The sequence below is a fragment of the Artemia franciscana genome, chromosome 14, assembly GCF_032884065.1.
Source record: "Artemia franciscana chromosome 14, ASM3288406v1, whole genome shotgun sequence".
Lineage (NCBI taxonomy): Eukaryota > Metazoa > Arthropoda > Branchiopoda > Anostraca > Artemiidae > Artemia > Artemia franciscana.
Genome location: NC_088876.1, coordinates 41204624 through 41225401, shown reverse-complemented (window position 1 = coordinate 41225401; position 20778 = coordinate 41204624). Strand labels below are relative to the sequence as shown.

General features: G+C 35.6%; 1 protein-coding gene across 3 annotated transcripts in view; it reads left to right on the top strand.

The window, feature by feature from the left end:
• LOC136035728 (endoribonuclease Dicer-like) overlaps positions 1–20778 on the top strand; it is a 183990-nt gene that overhangs the window by 737 nt on the left and 162475 nt on the right. For all 3 annotated transcript variants that reach the window (XM_065717684.1, XM_065717683.1, XM_065717682.1), the window contains exon 2: positions 17863–17923. In XM_065717684.1, coding sequence (XP_065573756.1) covers positions 17876–17923 — 48 coding nt within the window. In that variant the 5' untranslated portion in view covers positions 17863–17875. The remainder of the gene's footprint in view (positions 1–17862; positions 17924–20778) is intronic.

Genomic DNA, 20778 nt, shown 5'->3' with positions numbered 1-20778 from the left:
GCTCTAAATTCTACTCAAATAACAGGAATTACATTTTCAGAACTAAAGGCAGAGAAAAAGTAACTGGTAACTGAAAATTAAGGTAAAATGTTGTTTTGTCAAAATTTCAATTGATATAGACCTGTCATGTTGGCAAATTTCAGGGCTCTTTAGAGGGAGAAGGGGTAGATGTGGGTGCTTTGAAATACCTTCCTGGGATATACTTTAGCCTGTGACCCATCCCTGAAAGTTTTATTTTCCTAACCTAACCCCTTTCTGAGATAGCAAGAAGTCACAACTAGAATTTTACTGCAAAATAATTTGCCCGTTAATTAAATGCATGATATATCATAAGGAAAATGGGAAGTGTTTGATTCTAGTTGTATCCAAAAAGGCTAAGTGCATTAAGGTGAAACTCAGGAGAATATTAAGGGGTAGACTATGTTATACTAAATCATAAGACAATATGCATCCAATCTGTAATATTTTATGAATAGCTGAGGGTATTAAGCTAAAGCTTTCAGGACACATTAAGGGGAATATTTAAAAGGGCTGCCAGCCCCCTCCAATACCCATTTTAGCTGCCCTCCCTTCCAAAATATCTGATTAAAATTTTGAGATAGAAACCTCATTCAAAAATAGTCAAATAACTAAGTCTATAGAGATCGCATAATCCCCAGCAGCTCTAGAGAGGGATGCCAAACACAATAAAACACATTGGGCATACTGGTTGTCAGAAAAATATATTGTCAATGTTTAAGGAACTGCTGATGGTATGAAGATAAAAATTTCAAGGGATTAAGGATCTAATAGACAAGCTATTAGAGGGCAACCAGCCCTTTTGATGTGCTTCTAATAACAATGTAACCACTATCTAAATGTATACATTAAAAAAGATCCCTCATCATCAAAGGATTCATTATTGCAGGACTCTTCACAACAACAAAGAAGGTCAAATATCCTTATGCCTGTAATGTTCCTGTTTAGTAGCTTTGATCATGCTGATACCAATGATGTTTTCTTTGAATCACTTTCCTTATCACTGATCAACATTTTGAAAAGTAGCTTTGTTCAAAGTCAAACGCTCTAGTAACTATGTCTGCAGGAATGCAGTGCCACAAGGCAAAGACTGTAATCATTATTATTATTGTCTATTGAATACCTGTCTTCATACAAAAAGAAAAAAACATAAACAAAAGTAAAATATAACTACAACTATGACAACATAACAACAGGTGAAGAAGTTGAAGTAGAAGAAGTTGTCATAGTTGATCAACTATGACAGCAGTTGAAGAAGTTGGCTCTGAGCTTGTCTTGAAATCTTTTTCTTGTGTTTTTTCATAAGTTTAGAAATGGCTCTATTAGGATTTGTATTGCACAGGCTATTGATGAGCTTTGAATTAAATGTCCAAAATGGATATCTCAGTAGGTATTTTGTGAAATGTAAGAAAGGAGAGCAGATTTTCAATTTATTAGCCTTAGTGAGAATCTTCCAGATAGGTGCAGTGTAGAGGATATAGTGCAGAGCAACAGAGTTGTATAATGCTAGATAACAGCAATTTGAAAAAGCTTAGCAGAAACTATGGAAGCATATAAAGCTGACATGTGGTATTTGATACCTTTTGTTTGGAGATGATGAGTGTGAGAAATAGTATTTCTAATGGAAATATTGTAGAATTCTTTGATTTGTAATTTATTTAAAACACAAGCACTTAGAACAAAAGCATAATATAAGCACACACAAGCAAATAGCAAATCATAATATAGGCACAAGCAAATAGCAAAGTATAATATAAGCATGAGCATAATAGAACAAGCAAGTGGGTTATTCCACAATGCTGCTTCTATCTTTCTTTCATTTAGGAATGTCTGCTTACATGTGTAGCCTTAAGGATGGTCTAATCACTCTGCTACTGCAGCTAGGGTAAAGGGACTGATGATTTGACAATATAATTTTGAAACCATTGTCAAAATTTTTCTTCAAAACAGGATAACTCTACTTAGTTGTGACTTAGAACACCATCTCTTGAAGCCTTTGTTATATTTTGACAATGTGAAATGTAGACACTATATTCAATATAACCAAATAAAGAAAGAATATTCAATTCAATCAGTTTCCTGTTTTCAACACAAAATGAGCTCCTGGCAATTTTTAGCTATATAATGTTCAAACTGTCATTACTTGGTTATTTTTTGGCAAAAAAAGCTGGAATCATCACCAATGCATCAAGATACATCTAATCTTCCCTAAAATGTAGCCATTTGTCATTTCCTAGATAAAATTAAGTTAAAATGCAACTAATATTGTATTGATGTAGTGGAATACCAGAACAACTAAAAATGTTCCTTTGGCCAAATTCAAATGTTGATATTGGCTTCTATAATGATATTCATTTCTATTGGGAATATCTTGTAGTAACTTTGTTGAAATCTTTGACAGAATGCAACAGGCCCTGTTGAAATATATGTGACTCTGTCAAAACTTCACTGAACATGTAAAACAGATAAGAAACAATTGTTGTCAAAATTAAAGGGTCTTTGACAAAAGCATAGTTTTTCAAATTTATGGGTAATTTCTCAACAACAAGAGATTTTGATGATTATTATTTGTATCAATATTTCACATAAAAAAACATTATTTTTTTTTAAATTGTTGTTTTACTGAGTTGATGGTAGATGCTAGATTTTCCCAACGTCTGAGGAAATCTGCTTGGCCTCATGCAATGTTTATATTTTTAAGCGTTTGATTTGGTTTATCACAACACCCTAATTCATTTATCACTGAATAAATTTGAAGTACACCCTCTCTTAGTAAATTTTGTACATATTTTCTTTCAAATAGATCCTAATCTGTAAAATACAAAATATTCTCTCTGAACCACTCCCTAATTAGCATTTAATTCTTATCCCACCCAAAATGTTAATGAAACATGTTAAACTTCTTAGTGTCACAATTTTCTAATAGTCTTAAGTAGGACATGCATATTTCAAGAATTCCAGACCAAGGATTGAATAAATTTTTTTTAAAGTGGGTTAAACCAGAAGATTAACTTTGAAATTCTTTGCTGGACCATTAAAGCTGAGAGAAAGTGGGCCTCTCCAGATCTAATTTGAAAAGAGGTCTATATCACTATGTTATAGAGACTTAGTTCACATGATTACACTCCATTTAATTAACAAATTTTGTGCTTAGGCCTATACTTGAGGCACCAGTGTCTATTTTGAAGTTGATGTGGGTTTGTTCACACAGAGAAATCTCATCAAAAATTTCTTCTTTGTTGGAGTCAACTTTGATGGGAAATAGGAACACCTCTATTTCTTCCTGGTTGTGCATATCATCAGTAGATGATGGAATATTTGTTACTTCATTTCCAACAGCCTTTACAGCCTTATTTTTGCATACTCTTGCAAAATGGTTCTGTTTTTTGCACTTGGCACACATTTTCCTTTTGCAGGGCATACATTATTGGGGTGAGTAGAATCCATATGTGCAATAGCATCCACTTCTTCCTTTTTTTTCAAAAGTTTTGAGCTGTGCTTGGGTTGACTCATGAGCTCTGTATATGGTGGCAGCTTGGGCTAGTGTAAGGCTGTCACCGTGGCTAATAGTTTTTCATATAGTTTAGGATTTCTGACTCCACACTCTATTTTGTCTCTTATCTTTTTGCTTTCACTGGTGTATCTGCATGGTTTAACTAGGATCTTGAGCTCTGCTATAAGTATTTGTCAGTATTTTCAGCATCCTCCTTGTCTTGCTTCTGAGATATATAGCAAAGGAATACTTGATTTTTTGGTGGGCTGCATAATCTCTGAACTTCTTCAGGTAAGCCTTAATGTTGTCTTTTTCAGCTGCTGCAAACTCAAAGGTGCTGAAGATCTCTCTGCCCTGTGCACCAACCCAGATGAGGAGGTATACACATTTTATATTCTCAGACGTCACAGCAGCAATGGGGCCTTTGCACATAAGTACTGCATGGCTTTCAAGCGCAGTCCATACTGAATCGAGATTGTCAGCATTCCAATTGATTGATGGGTTATTGGTATCCATGACTTCTCATACCATGTAGAGTCCTTCGATTTATAATTTATATAAAACCCTAGTACCTAGAACAAAAGCATAATATAAAAACATAAGCAAATACCAAAGCATAATATAGGCACAAGGAAATAGCAAAGCATAATATAAGCACGAGTATACAAGCAAGTGGATTAGTTCACAGTGCTGCAAATACCTGCAGTGCTGCAGTGCTGCAAATTGGTAAACGATTAAGTCAGAAGGGCATATCTATTAAATCCCAGGTAAAATTTCATGAGGAAGTGGGTCTTTTCAGTTAAAAAGCACTGTATCAGACTTTTCAGTGTTAAATTCAGGACCAGATTTTAAGTATTTGCTTGCAGAAATTTTGTCCAAAGTTTGGCTGATGTTAAAAACGTCATCAGTATAATTGACTAAGGAGATATTAGGGCCAGAAAGAATGCAAGACATCTCAACACTGGTCCTGAGATCTGAGGACATAGTTATTGAAATAGCAAGGTGAGGCAATTGCACCTTGCCTGGCTCCTCTGTGAGCTATTACAGTTCTATTCATTAGCCTTTCCATTTCATCTTGCATATAAGGCATTTTAAGACAGACTGTTAGCTTAGCATACACATCCCTTTAAGATCTGACGATAGCCGGACTTACTCCTCTTTCAACAGCCCCTAGAACTATAAGGGGATGGATTAGGGAGTGAAGGGTGTGGCAAATTTCATTACTTTCCAAGGCAAGTTAACTATCTATACGAGAAGTATTGAGCTATATATATATATATATATATATATATATATATATATATATATATATATATATATATATATATATATATATATATGTATATATGTATATGTATATATAAGAGTTTAATCCTAATGAAACAATTCTTACTTCATAGTGTGCAGAATAATTGTAGCTAACACATTTTGCAGGCATATCCACTATACCCACCACCTAATGTGCAAATATATAGCCCAAACTGTGTTTTTCAGCTATTTCCGTAATGTGTCTCATTCAGAAAATGAATGCTAAATCAGTTTTACCTTAAATTTTTCCCACTCCCTGAATATATTTTTTTCAAATAGCCCTTTAAAATACTGTAGCCGAGCAAAGGCTCGTTTTCAAAAATTTAATATGATTTTGTTGACACTCCAAATATATGCTCTTCTATATATATATATATATATATATATATATATATATATATATATATATATATACATATATATATATATATATATATATAGAGGATTAAACTATCTATAAATATCTTCTGATGTTGAAATTTCGTTGTTCAATCGTCTATAATCATATTCGTTTTGAGTTGGGGATTCCCCACTCAAAATGATTTCTTGGAATATCCAAGGTTGTTTATACCCCTCCCTGTTCCCAAGGTTGTTTTAGGGATACCCTTTTATCCGAGGCTGTTTTAGAACCCTTCCCTTTTCCAAGGTTGTTTTAGGGGTGCCCTTTTATTCGAGGTTGGTTTAGACTTCTCTCCTTTCCTAAGGTTGTTTTAGGGATGCTCTTTTATCCGAGGTTGTTTTAGACCTCTCCCCTTTCCCAAGGTTGTTTTAGGGGTGCCCTTTTATCCAAGGTTTTTTAGATCCCTCCCCTTTCCTAAGGTTGTTTTAAGGGTGCCCTTGTTCTCTGAGTACTTTTTGCAAAAGCTAATATTTAGAATATGGGGAAGGGTGGACATGATTTTAAAAAGGGATAGAAATTGAATTGAGAATGTTTTCAAATAAAAATAAAGAGAAGCGTTAAAGCCAGGAATAGACATAATTAATATTTTGGGAGTGCACCAGTGAAACATGGGCTCACCCGTTTGTATCTTTTCCCCTTCACCCCTGTAGATAATGCCTCCTTCGACCTTCTCGTGAAGTGGGGGGGGGGTATGTTTCCCTAACCACCCAATAGTTTCGCCCTGGTTAAGGCTGAAAACCATCAGGGGTCATCTTGTATAAGAGAGGGGTTGCCGCCCTCTAAGCCCGCACTGTTTACGCTACAGTCTAGATTCAGATTTGTTAAGAGCATGCTTAGTATCTATACTATTTTAAAGCATTAGCAGAAAGAGAAAGGAGACAGAGTATAGTGGCTTCGCCCCTTTATGCAGGGTCATCACTGTTTGCTTCTTGGTTTAACACCGTCCTTTAGCTTCATCTGAAAAAAAGTTGTTGATTTAGTTTAGTTCCATCGAAAAGCTCACATTATAATGCATTTAAAATTATGAACTTTAGATTACATTGTCCGCCGGCTCAGCTGGAGTTAAGACTTTTAGGATTTAAAAAATGTATATTGAAGTACTAACTATAAGGCGGGAAATTGTGGTTTTAATTTGGTTAAATAAAAAAAAACTGTTTTTCAACTGAAAGTAAGGAGCAACATAAAAACTCAAAACGAACGGAAATTATTCGGCATATAAAGGGGTTGCCCGTCTCCTCAATACCTTAAAGGTTTTAGTATTTTTAAAAAAAAAGTTTTTTGTTCTAATGGAAAGGCATTTTTGTTTCAGGAGCCCTTCTTAAAAAAATGGAAAAAAACAGTTAAACTTTAGCGTAAAGAGCAAGGCATTGAGGAAAGAGCCAATCCCTTCTTATACAGAGTTTCGGTTCGTTTTGAGTTGTAACGTTGCTCCTTATTTTCAGTTGAAAATTTTTTTATTGTTTAATTTCTGATCGTGTTTCACAGAATGTCGGTAAATCTGGATCACCTTCCACGAAATATTCCCTCCTCTCACGGGAAACTCCTTCGAGGAAACTTTCTCCTGCGTAAAATACTACCCCTCCCATAAGATTTCTTCCGAACAATTCGATCCTCGATGAAAATACCTCCCCCTGTAAAATTTCTTGTGTAGGATTCAGCCTTAAAAATTCTCTGTGGCATAATTTTATTTGAAAAATATTTTAGTTTCTGGTCGTTTCCCGATCACTCCAGAAATCCCCCCTCCCTTTTGTGGAAATTATATTCCAGAAATCCAAACACACTGAGAATTTCCTCCAAACAATTCCCCCAGAACATCTCCACATGCATAATTGAGTAGGAAAGTAAGACAAATGAAAAGAATTTCATAGAGAAACATATAAAAACCCAGAAATATACCTCTCCATGGAAATTGTATCCATAAAAACCCACCCAAAGCACAAAAACCTCCCCCCTGAAAAATATATGTGTATTTCTCTGACAAATACTGTAAATAACCACCAATGCGGACTAAAAACAAAACACCACTTCTGTACAAAGCACTTTCTGTAGGGGTAATCTCATACGCTGAATCTCATTATCTGATTTTCATTTAGATTCTTTTGATTCTTAGAGGGTGTTTCCCTCTTTTTTGGAAATCAGAAGTAGTGACAGCATAATGACTCCGACCACAGCCCACCCCCTTCGAATCTCAGTCTCGACACTTTTAGAAAGTTCTAAAAGTGTTAATTACGTAATAGGGAACGTTTTTTCGAGATGCGGCTGCGTCTTATGTCATAGAAAATGTTTTCTAAACGAAGCATGTGTTAATTATATAATAGTTTCTCTGATTCTTTCAAAAACCTTCAGGGGCCCGCTAAGTGAGTAACTGCATCTGGGCCACGTTCTAAAAGCTTCATAAAATAGTCCAAAGATGGAAAATTATTTCTCATTATTCGTTAAGCATTCTTTGAGAAAATATTTCCTGTTGAAGGAACTCTGGAAAATCATCATCTAGAATCAAGCGCTTTTCCTAAGTCACTAGACTTTGCTTGATATTTAAGTTCTCAAGTCCAGTCATTTTTAATCCTGACAATCTCACCACCGATTATAGACTAATAAGAATTCTATCCCGCTAGTAAAAAACTTACTCCTTTTTTATAGATTGATTCAGATGGTTGTCATAAATAAATTTCACTAATGCATTTAATCCGTCTTGTAATCTTTGTATATGCATTATATTCACTTTTGCTGCAAAGGATAACTGTTCTTCCGACTTGAATTTGCTTAATGATATTACATATCCTGCAAACATCTCATCTCATTCTAAGGTCAGCCGGCAGCCCCTTGTAATTTCTACTGCTATGTTAGGCACTCTAGGTTTCATTTTGCCATTATTAGTGCCTTCAATATCCAATATAGTAAAAGCATCCATTACTAAAGAATAATATACTTGATGTTGATACACTGAACTCTTTTTCAACACTGAGGAAATCTAGCAACTCACGTGTCTTCGACCTTCAAAGCCAGTTTTTGCTGGATTATAAAGGTTCACTGGAACCTAAAAGCACGATGATGTCACCCTCAACTGTAAATACTGGACCATGATCATTTTTTACAACCAGAACTTCCCCCTTGACTAACGGGACTCTTAACAAGTCCTATTACGTAATATCCAAAGAAATCCTGGTTTGGAAGGCCTCGTCATCTTAAGTCATCAAAGGAAGAAAAGAGTAGTGGCTACGGGCCGGTTTAAAGGTATTGAGGGGATACTACTGTCAGGTAAATTTTCTCTAGCTCGTAACTTTTGATCGGTGACCTAAGCTTGATAATCTTACATATTTGGAATCAGTATAATAAGCTGATTCTTTTTATGTATGTATTCAAGTTCAAGTTCTATTTATTATCATAAAATAACAATATCCCAAAGGGCTCAATGGCCCGTTATTTGGGAAACGGCATACAATAAATAAAGAATGATAGAACTTGTCATAAACATACTAATCAACATCTAAATATAAATATATAAGGAAAAGAGATCAACTCACCAGCAGTCTCCACGTAACAGTGACCCTTGCATCACCCGACAATAAAATACAAATCAAAATTTTCTGCGTCATCGAGGATCCAACACCAACTAAACAACAACCCCCCCCCCCGAAAAAAAACAACAACTAAAAAATACCATAAGAAACTTTTCATCTGTCTCTTAAAGGAGCCAAGTGTTCGTGACTGGCGGGTCTCAGCAGGAACCAAGTTCCAAGCACGCCCCAGAGTCACATCCAGGCCGAAGTCTGAACAAGCCGAGGGACTAGCTGGAATCATCACATCCTCCCGGTTTCGAACTATATACAAATTTACTTCCCCTACTAGTTTGAGTAGTCCCGGAAACAACACTGGAGATCTCCCTGGAAATATTGATATGCCAACGAAGATAAAGATATTTATAAAACATAAATATCTTTAATCTTAAGGAGGTCGAGAGGAGTGTGTGTAGGCGACTGGAGAATTTTTCCTGCTTTCTCATGAAGATGGTGAATAGGAGCAAGTACCAAGGGAGATGTGGACATCCACAGAGACGAACAGTAACATATATAAGGGTAAATGAGAGAGAAGTATAAAAGACGGAGGATAGGGAAAGGAAATAAACGCTTTAATTTTCGGATGATCCCAAGTCCATGGGAAATTTTCACTCTTACTTGGAGAACATGCTACTTAAACGATAAATTTTTATCCAAAAGAACTCCCAGAAATCGCAAATATCGATCCGGGGGACAACTCATGGAGCTTCTTGGTGTAGGAAGCTCAGTAATCGTGGGGCAGCTCACACCTCTACGAAAAAAAATAAGAAGGTACGACTTTTTCACATTTAAAGTTAGTTGATTTATGTCAAACCAAAAGAGTATCTTCTGCAGCACCTAAAGTAACGTCATCTGCAAATGCTATAAATTCTTTTCAACTATCAGATGTGAACACCAACATAGTCTGAGAGTAAGATTTGTGACACAATCCACAGCAAACATTGTTAATTGGGATGTTGAAAAGTCGGTAGAGATTGTTCACATAGATGAGGAAGAGGGTTGGCCCAAGAATAGAACCTTGGGTTACTTCATATTCAATCGGAATATTTTTGTCTGTAACTTCCGTGGTGATAGATCTGTCAGTTAGGTATGACGAGAACCAGGACAATGCTTCCCCACGCATACCAAGATGAGAAAGCTTACCAATGAGGATCTTATGTGTTAGGCTGTCAAAAGCTATCTTTACATCAAGAAAAATGGCTGCAGGAATAAGATTTGAGTCTAAAAATCTTCGTATAAACTGAAGAAGTCTATCACAAGCATGTTCTGTAGATTACATTGCGCGAAACCCAAACTGATGCTGATGGAAAAAAAAATTAGCTTCCAGAAATCTCACCAGACGTTTGAGCATTGCCCTTTCAAATATCTTAGAGAACCTGACAAAAGACAGATCGGCCTGTAGTTCCCAGGATCCTCACGGTCACCTCCTTTAAATAGATTTATCGTACGCGCAAATTTAAGACGTTGGGGAAATATTTCTAGTTGAAATGACCTTTTAATCAAATGGTAAATTGGGGTGATGATCGACGGAAGAATATGTTTAATTACTTAAGCAGAAATTTGGTCAAAACCTTCTGAAGAATTCTTTAAAGACAAAACGATATTTCTGATTTGCTGCACCGTAACCTCCTCAAGAACCATTGATTTCAAGCACGAGGGACCTAAGAACTGCTTCCAAGACTGTGACATAGAGGAATAAGAAACGCTATTGGCAGCTTTTTTCCTTATCTCCGCGAAGAATTTGTTCATGTGATATCGTATTTGGCCTTTTTCTGTGACAAGTTGATCGTCTACAATGAGAGACTTAGGGAGACCTTCTGGTTTCATGGACGGCCGAATAACTTCCTTAATCACGTCCCACGTCTTTTTTATGTTTTTACCACAATCAACACATCTCTTTGTAAAATATACTGTTTTAGCTCTGCGAATAATTGATTTCAGAATATTACGGTACAACTTAAATGCTTCTAACTTAGCATTATTTGGTCTTTTTTGTATTCTTTCCAAAGGCTCTGCTTCCTTTTTATTGATTTTAGGACTCCAGATGTTAACCAGGGAGCTACAGGTGTTGATCTTTTTGATCGAGGATTTTTTTAAAGGAGCTTTTAGACAATAAGACGTGAATTTTTCCTTAACAGTGTCATAAAACCGGCCAAATATGTCGTTATTATTGCCTAAACTAATATTTACTGGTGAAGAAAAGTCCCATGAATATGCACCAAGATCTTCTTTCAATCTATCCAGCAGAATCTCGGTTTATCCTGGGGAACTAATCTTTGTGGATTTTGGAGGATTTGAAACAGGGCTGAAACTGGCAAATGGTCGGAAATGTCAGAAAGCAGTACAGCAGTAAAGGAAATGTACAGTTCATTACTGTACAGTCTGTAATTAATCTGTTACAAAATAATTAAAGATAAACTGACACTAAATGTCGAAAAAATAATTTTTTGTTGTTACATAAAACAAAGAGCAACATTGAGATGTCTTTCAAAAAGATGTGTTTTGTCTTTCAAAAAGTTCTAATGGTAATTTTCTAAATACCAAACATTTGATAATGTATATTGTGTTCATTAAAAGGCAAGTTAAACTCTAGTTTAAACAGCAGAACCATTTATGGTAATTTATAATTTTAATTTTTAAATGATTCTAATTTCATTCTTTACTTTTTTTGTAAAATAAAGTAATTGTACTGGTCCATTTTATTTTTAATAGAAGGGTGAGTCTCATAACAGCACAAAATACAATGTTTGAAGCCCAAATGATTTGCTTAGAGGCAGTGGCGATTTTGACCTCTCTTGCGTTTGGGTCAAAATTGTCATTATCCCCCCTCTCTTCCTTCCTATGACTAAGAAAATTCAGGCCAATTTTAACAAAATCGTGTACATTAACAACATTATTTTCTTCCAGAAGTTCTGCTTTCTTTCTTATTACAAGACGACATCCTATTAAACACCAAAAGGTCAGAATAAAAAAAAGTAGTTAAAATCAGTCTATTTCATTTATTTTCAAAGAATGGTGATGAAGATATGGGAAAAATTTCGCATATAATATCCTTATCCTTTCATATCCTTATACACACATGGATATAATAAAGGATATAAAGGATATAATCATATCCTTTATATAAAGGATATATTATATTAATTATATAAAGGATATAATCATATCCTTTATACACACTGCCAACTTCGCCTTCAGTTTATTTGAGTAAAAATAAAAATTTGAAAATTACAACATGATAATAACCGTTAGATTATATTTTTTTTTATTTCTGCGCCCGGGTCAAGAGGTCCCTCTGCCACCCCCCCCCCTAAAACCGGCTTTGTAGAGCCAAATATTCAAGAAGTTAGTCATCTTTTTTCGTTGGTTTAAAAACAGTATTTGTTTAAGATTTCCATATGGGCAAGTGATCTCATTTTTATTCTTTTTTTGCAGATGATGTCATATTTTAGAGGATTAAGAAATTCTTATCGCATTTCTAACATCGGATCTTTTGTTTATTTTGACTAACCAAATGGTTCTTAAAAATAAATAAGATAATGAACTTTTCTAGTATTAAGTGAATTTGAGTTTGTTTACTTAATGAATAATTTGAATAATATTGGGTTGACGCAGTGTTTTTAGTTAGAGCTAGTCCCCGAAGCTGCGCCGAAAACGGGTGGCGTGCCGCCGAAAATTCTAATGCGCACCGCTGCCGAAAAGGCTTTAGCGCGCCAACGCAGCCGCCAGAAATTTTAAACTTTTAAATAACCAAACAAATTGGAGCAGAGTTGTGTAAGTGATTCTTTCTCACAAATCTACATTTTAAGACAATAAAAAAAAAAACTTTAGCGTAACGAGTGGGGCGTTGAGGAGGGGACAGCCCCTTTCATATACGGAATAATTTCTGTTCGTTACAAGTTTTAATGTCGTTCCTTACTTTCAGTTAAAAAAAAACTTTTTATTTAATAATTTTATTAATAATTTAATAATTTTTTTTATTTAATAATGTGTCAGAACGACAATGCAGAACATGATGAAAATGATGATATAATTTGGCGTCAAGCAGATTTATATCGGGCTTTTCAGCCCATGCCAAGAGACCAAAAGATCCTACCCTAGTTGGCGCAATCAATACAGCCATTGGCTTCTGGAAAAGATATTTTATTCTATTGCCATGGATTGCAGCTTCGACAAAAAAAGTTTTGTCGTTGGCGGCAACAAGTACCGCAGCAGAAAGGATTTTAAGGGGTGCCGGACTGATTGTTGCTCCTAAGCTCTGTGCCCTTTACTGCTAAGTTCTAGGTTGGCCCCACACCATGTAATCAAGCTTATTTTTATACATAATAATTACAAGCTTGTCGAGGCTTTAAAGGAAAGTGTGAAGTTTATTTATAAATGAGGGTTTGAATTTTGTTATTCTGGCTCCTTAAACTGCCTGAGAATTGACAAAATAAGGAATTTAAAACTTAATTCAAATCAAACTCTGAAATTTAAAGCCAGAATTAAAAATTTAATAATATATAATGCTTTTCTTTACAAGATGTTGCTTCTTTTTATATAAAAGCTTTTCTTTACAAAATGTTGCCTCTTTTTTTTCTAACACCTGGGAACGAACTGTTCTTAAAGAACGACATGCTGTTTTATAAAAATTGGCTATATAAAAAAAAATCAAAAAAAAATCACATATTGAATCCTATACGCTGAAGTAAAACTTTGATCGTTTGATATGCTTACCCACCATGTTCAAGTACGTCCAAAAGCGCAGTAGCATAATTGCTGAGATGGGAAAGAGAATGAATAAGCTCTTTCATTTTCAAAGGAGTTGGTTGAAACGTTTAAATTTAATCTTTTATTATATCACTTTTAAGTGAGACGATTTAACCTTGAACCAATGAGAAATAATAACTTCTGTAGCGTAGATAGTGAGGTGTTGAGGGATAGGGTAGTCAGTGAAGTGCAATCCAGGTTGCAAGACAAGGAAATTCTAACATGAAGTAAGATATAATCTTCAGATTCCATCGAGGTTTCATAAATTAGCCATAGACCTATGGTGCAAGTACATTTGTTAAATTCAAGCTTAAGAGCTTAATTTAAAAATTAAATTAAAAAAAAACAAGTTTTTTTAACTGAAAGTAAGGAGCAATATCAAAACTTGAAACGAACAGATCTTACTCCGTATATGAAAGGGGCTGTTCCCTCCTCAACTTTCCGCTCTTTACGCTAAAGTTTGACTCTTTCTCTTAACTCTACATTTTAAAACAGTAAAAAACTTTTACTTTTACTTACTTTTAAGTTTTAATATTGCTGCTTACTTTCAGTTAAAAAAACTTGTTTTTTTATATTTAATTTCGGAACGCTTTTGAATTAATGCATGTTTTGATTTTGGCTCTCCGCACATGAATAATTAAAATGAAATTTGCATATTAATTTATTTTTATGGCTAAATGGCTTTCTCATAGTTTTGAATGGACGACTTTGAGAAAAAAGGAGCGGCGGAGTAGGCCTACCCTCCAATTTTTTTATTATTCAAAAAGGCAACTAGAACTTTTAATTTTTTACGAACGTTTTTATTAGTAAGAATATACGTAACTTACAAATTAATTTACGTAACGAACTTCTATATTCGTATGTTTTTATTACTTATATGAGGGAATTCACCCCCTCGGCAGTACCTCGCTCTTTACACTAAAGCTTAAATTTTGTCCCAATTCCTTAAGAATGACCCGTGAATCACAAAGGCTTTAGAATAAATAGTTGAAATTAATAAAATTACTTTAGTGCAAAGAGTGAGGTATTAGGAAGAGATGAACCCCTCATATGCGTAATAGTTTCTGTTCGTTTTAAGTTTTAATGCTGATCCTTACTTTCAGTTGAAAAAAACTTTTTCATATTTATTTTTTAAATGTTCTTTTAAAAAGCGCCAAAAAATCCTGCACCCCCTTCATGGAAATTTTCTTCCCCCATGACAAATTGCTCCATAGAAAGTTCCCCCCCCCCCACTTAACCCCCTCCCCTCAAACCCTCCCCCCAACCAAAAAATCCCTCTGAAAGCGTCTGTACACTTCCCAATGACCATTACTATATGTAAACACTGGTCAAAGTTTGTAACGTTCAGCCCCTCCCACGGGATCTGTGAGGGAGTAAGTCGTCCCCAAAGACATAGTTATTAGGATCTTCGACTATGTTGAATAAAATGGCTCTTTCAGAATTTTGATCCGGTGACTTTGGGGGGAAATGAGTGTGGGAGGGGGCCTAGGTGCCCTCCAATTTTTTGGTCACTTAAAAAGGGCACTGGAACTTTTAATTTCCGTTATAATGAGCCCTCTCACAACATTCTAGGACCACTGGGTCAATATGATCACCCCTGATGAAAAAACAAACAAAAAAATAAACAAATAAACACGCATCCGTGATCTGTCTTGTGGCAAAAAAATGTAAAATTCCACATTTTTGTTGATAGGAGCCTGAAATTTCTACTGTAGGGCTCTTTGATACGCTGAATCTGATGGTGTGATTTTGTTCAGATTCTATGACTTTTCGGGGGTTTCCGCCTATTTCCTAAAATAAGGCAAATTCTCTCAGGCTCGTAACTTTTGATGGGTAAGTCTAAACTTAACGAAACTTATATATTTAAAATCAACATTAGAATGCGATTCTTTTGATGTAGCTATTGTTATAAAAATTCCGTTTTTTAGAGTTTCGGTTATTATTGAGCCGGGTCGCTCCTTACTGCAGTTTGTTACCACGAACTGTTTGATCAAATTTTAAATTACTCATTTTGTCGGATTAATTCAAATATCAGACAGTTTAAGGCCTCGCTATTAATCATATGGGTTAAAAGAATTTTTGTGAGAAGTTACGATTGATATCTCGTCCTTATCTTGCCCGTGGTACGGTCATGGTAACGAAGCTAAAAAGGAATTCTGGACTGAATTCTGACAAAAACTTTTACCAATTTAGTTTTCAAAACGTTTTAAAAGTAGCCAAAAAAATTCTGAAAATTGAAAAAACGCCCATAAATTGACGGCGCGCTGCCAATAATTTTTTCGGTGGTGTGTCGTCAAAAAAATTTCCCCACTCCCCCTAAAATGAATTTTTGCAAATGGACCTGAAGTAGCCTATATATCAGATTCTATTTATCCTTGGAAAATATTTGCTATGCAATGATTAATACAAATGCGCTACACCCCCACCCCTTTTGATTTGTTGTTCTTCATAGAAAGATGTGTCTTTCCTTTGTTTCATAACAGATTTGAATTTCTTAAAAACTAGAAGGCTTCTTTCATGCAAAATATAAGAATAGAGTTCAACGCGTTCTTTTTTTCAAACAGTTCGTGGTAACGAACTATAGTAAGGAGCGAACCCGCTCAATAGTAAACGAAACTCTAAAAAATGGAATTTCAATGCTAAAAGATATATCAAAAGCATCGAATTTTTATGCTGATTTTAAATATATAAGTTCCATCAAATTTGGTCTTTGTCTTCAAAAGTTACGAGCCTGAGAAAATTTGCCTTGTTTTGGGAAATAGGGGGTAACAACCCCTAAAAGTCATAAGATCTTAACGAAAATCACACCATCGCATTCAGCGTATCAGAGAACCCTATAGAAAAAATTTCAAGGTCCAATCTACAAAAATGTGGAATGTCGTATTTTTTGCCAGAAGACAAATCACGGGTGCGTGTGTATTTGTTTGTTTGTTTTTTTCCCCAGGGGTTATCGTATCGACCAAGTGGTCCTAGAGTGTTGCAAGAGGGCTCATTCTAACGGAAATGAAAAGTTCTAGTGCCCTTTTTAAGTGACCAAAAAAATTGGAGGGCACCTAGGCCCCCTCCCACGCTAATTTTTTTCCCAAAGTCAACAGATCAAAATTTTGAGATAGCCATTTTGTTCCGCATAGTCGAAAACCATAATAACTATGTCTTTGGGGATGACTTACCCCCACAGTCTCTGGGGGAGGGGCTGCAAGTTACAAACTTTGACCGATGTTTACATACAGTAATGGTTACTGGGAAGTGTACCGACATTATCAGGGGGATTTTTTTGGTTTGGGTGTGGGGTTCAGGGGAGGGGGCTATATGGGAGGATATTTCCTTGGAGGAATATTTCATGGGGGAAGAGAAATTCAATGAAAAGGGCGCAGGATTTTCTAGCATTACTATTAAAAAACAAAACAATGAAAATATAAACATGAAAAAGTTTTTTCAATTGAAAGTAAGGAGAGGCATTAAAACTTAAAACGAACAGAGATTATTACGCATATGAGGGGTTCTAAAAATACTTTAGCATAAAGAGCGAGGTATTTAGGAGGAGATAAATACTTCGCTCTTTATGCTAAAAATGTTTTAAGTAATTTCAACTATTTATTCTACGGCCTTTCTGATTCATGGGTCATTCTTAAAGAATTGGGACAAAACAAGATTTAGTGTGAAGAGCGAGGTATTAACGAGGGGACCAACCCCCTCATATATATAATCAAAAATATAAGAATATAAAAGTTTGTTACGTAAGTTAATTCTTAAGTTACGTGTATTTTTTACTAATAAAAACGTTCGTTAAAAGTTGAAAGATCTAGTTGCCTTTTTAAGTAACCGAAAAATTGGAGGGCAACTAGGCCTCCGTCCCCACCCCTTATTTCTCAAAATCGTCTGATCAAAACTAAGAGAAAGCCATTTAGCCAAAAAAAGAATTAATATGCAAATTTCATTTTAATAATTTATGTACGGAGAGCCAAAATCAGACATGCATTAATTCAAAACTTTCAGAAATTAAATAAAAAAAAACAAGTTTTTTTAAATGAAAGTAAGGAGCGACATTAAAACTTAAAACGAACAGAAATTACTCCGTATATGAAAGGGGCTTTTCCTCCTCGACACCCCGCTCCTTGCGCTAAAGTTTGATTCTTTCTCGCAACTCTACTTTTTAGAACAATAAAAACTTTAGCGTAAAGAGTGGGGTGTCGAGGAGGAAAAGCCCTTTTCATATACGGAGTAATTTCTGTTCGTTTTAAGTTTTAATGTCGCTCCTTACTTTCATTTCAAAAAATTTGTTTTTTTTTTATTTAATTTGCCTTAAGGAATTATCACTAATCTTTTCATCATTTCAGGTGTTAGTCTTTCATGGACCAGAAAATGGAAGAAACTACGCACACACCCAGAGAATATCAGGCCAGTACATACCTTTTTCTTCAATCAGAAATTAAAATAATTGCCTTTTTATTTGAGTTGACTACCTAGTCCAGACAGTAGGCTAGGGATGTAATTGAAATACAAAAATAATATTCCAATAAATAGGGACACAGGTAATTTTAATATTGACTTGATATACAACATTCTCCTTAAAAAGGTAACCAATAGCAAATGAGGGTAATAAAGTTTTAAAAAATCCCTAGGGGACTAGAGTAAATACAAGACCTATTAGAATTGCTGCATCAGTAGCAACTAATAGGAATATTTCACAACAGAATAATTAATTTCATACTAGTTTTATATTAGTCCCTTTAGTGTTCTCATTGAAACAACTCTATTTAGCTTGAAAGAAACTATGTATACGCCAAGAAAATATCAGGCAAGTACCTACCATTTTTCTTCAGTCAGAAATTTAAATAATGGTCTTTTTTATGTCAATTGCCTCCCTAGCCTAAACTGAGGGCTAGGGAGGCAATCAAAATAAAAATATATTCTTGCTAATATTTCAATAGAGATACAGGTAATTTAAATATTGACACGATGTATAACATTCTCCATAAAAGTGAACCAATAGCTAATGAGGGTAATATAGTTATGGAAATCCTCAGGGGGCTAAATTAAATGCAAGACTTTGCTGAATTGTGGTTCCAGGCATTTACCCTTCCTTTGGTTCTGGGTTATTGGTAAGGCATTTACCTCCCCCCCCCCAGAAAAATACCCCTTTAACGGGTGTAATTAACATTAGTCCCAGGTAATCCCGCTCTTGCAGATAACTCCCCGACGAAAAACTATCCGTATCTTTCCCAATAACAAATACTATCTGTAAGCAATGGAAAAATTACAAAACTTAAAAAAGCACTTAAACTTCTACAAATGAGGCTATTTGATCTTTTCTTATAGTTAGGGAGGGAGAGAGATACCTCAAAGGGTGCATTTTAATATCCCACCATCCCAGCTCTCATTCAGCCATCAGATAAATACAGAATTGGTTCTAAGAAAGAGACAAGTGGAGAGTGGAGGTAGAAATTGATACATAATCCCCAGGGTGGTGAAAAGAATTTTTGTTTGGGGGGGGGGTACAAAAGAAACTCTAAAAACGCATCAAAAATGTGAAAATGATATCTAATTCCTTATGATTTCTGGGAATATTTCTCGTCTACGCTGTTACTATGGAAGTAAAGAGTAACATTAAACCCCCAAAATGAGCAGAATTTATTCCATATCGGAGGGGGACTCCCCTTCCTCATCCACGCCTCCAACTCATTGTTGCAGAAACTTTGGACCGAATGGGTATTTTCTGATAGGGGAAGGGGATGGGTAAACGCCGGCCACCGAGAATTACAGCAGTACAAGCAAGCAATAGGATTTTTTCACAACTGAACAATTAATTTATGCTGATTGTTATTCAGTTGCTTTAGTGTTCTCGTTCAAGCAGCTCTATTTATTTTTTGTGTTGCTCAGTCACAGTACTCATAATTGTATATATAGATAAATGTTCTTTTTATTTATTGATTTTGGATTTTATTTGATTTTTGGTTATTTCAGTTTTTATTTTTGTTTCTTAGCGCTGAAGATGCCTTGTTTCATAGAGGTAAAATATCAGCGTCGCTTTAGTTTTGTCTTTTCCTTTTACTGGCCGTGTGTCCGTTTGTTTTTTTCATCTTGAGATTTCTTTCTGTCTCTATTTGTTTTTATTCCTTATAGCCCTAGAAATTGAGGTCTAATAAAATTCTTTTACAGCTTACTTACTTACTTGCTTAAGTCCCATCCATCCTCATGGGACGTTTTGGGGCCGCTCCTTTTGAAATTTCATTGGACTGGTGCTCGATGTGCTGTTCGGTTAGGTGCAGTCCTGGATAGTTGGGTCATACGTTGCCAATCAAAGTTTTTAATCCACCTCTTACGAGGTCTTCCCCATGGTCGACGCCCTTTAACAGTCGCTTCTAGTGAGATCTTGGGTAGTCGAATAGGCCTTGACTTGCCCAAACCAGCGCAGTTGCTGTCTTCGTTTAGAGTTGTGTCTGTTGATTTTAATCTTCTATGGACTTGTTTATTTGCGATACGGTCATTATATTTAATCTTCGCTATCCGGCGTAGGTATTTCATTTCGATTGCGAGTAAGGTGCGGTCGTTTTCGAATCTTATTGTCCTTTCACACCCATTCAGAGCGATGTGTATGATCAGGCTGTTAAAAAGGTGAGTTTTTAGTTGGTTCGAAAAGTGGTTGGACTACCATAAATTTGTGAGTCTTCTGAAACTATAGCAGATATACGGCGTTTCATGTCGGCAGTGTGACAATTATCAGCCGTTAATAGACTGCCAAAATAAATCAGTCTACAGTTCTCACTTACGCACCATGAATTATTAAAGAGGGGGAGGGTTTGTGGTATCCTGGTCCTGGCATGATGTAAACAGGACTTTAGTTTTTTTTGCGTTAATATGCATCCCAAACGTCTTTGTTGCTTGAGAGATGCGGTCTTCCTGTCTTGGGGGGTCATATCTAGCTGGTCGATATCATCAACGTACGCTAGGTTGTCGCGTAGGATCCTTCCTATTTTTGCCCCATTCCCAGTGAGTGTCAGGGAGAGGATGGCATGCAGGAATAGGTTGAACAGATGTTGGGATAAGATGTATCTGTGGAGGAATCAGGAAGTTATCGAGAACTCACCATAGAAGTGATCTGTTGTCGGAATTTGGCCTTTGAACTTGTTGTACATAACCTCAACGATTTTGACGGTTTCGTCTTGGACACCGTAGTATTTTAGAATATTTCGAAGACCTTTCCTCCATATGAGGTCAAATGCCTTTCGAAAATCAATGAATAGTTGACAGAC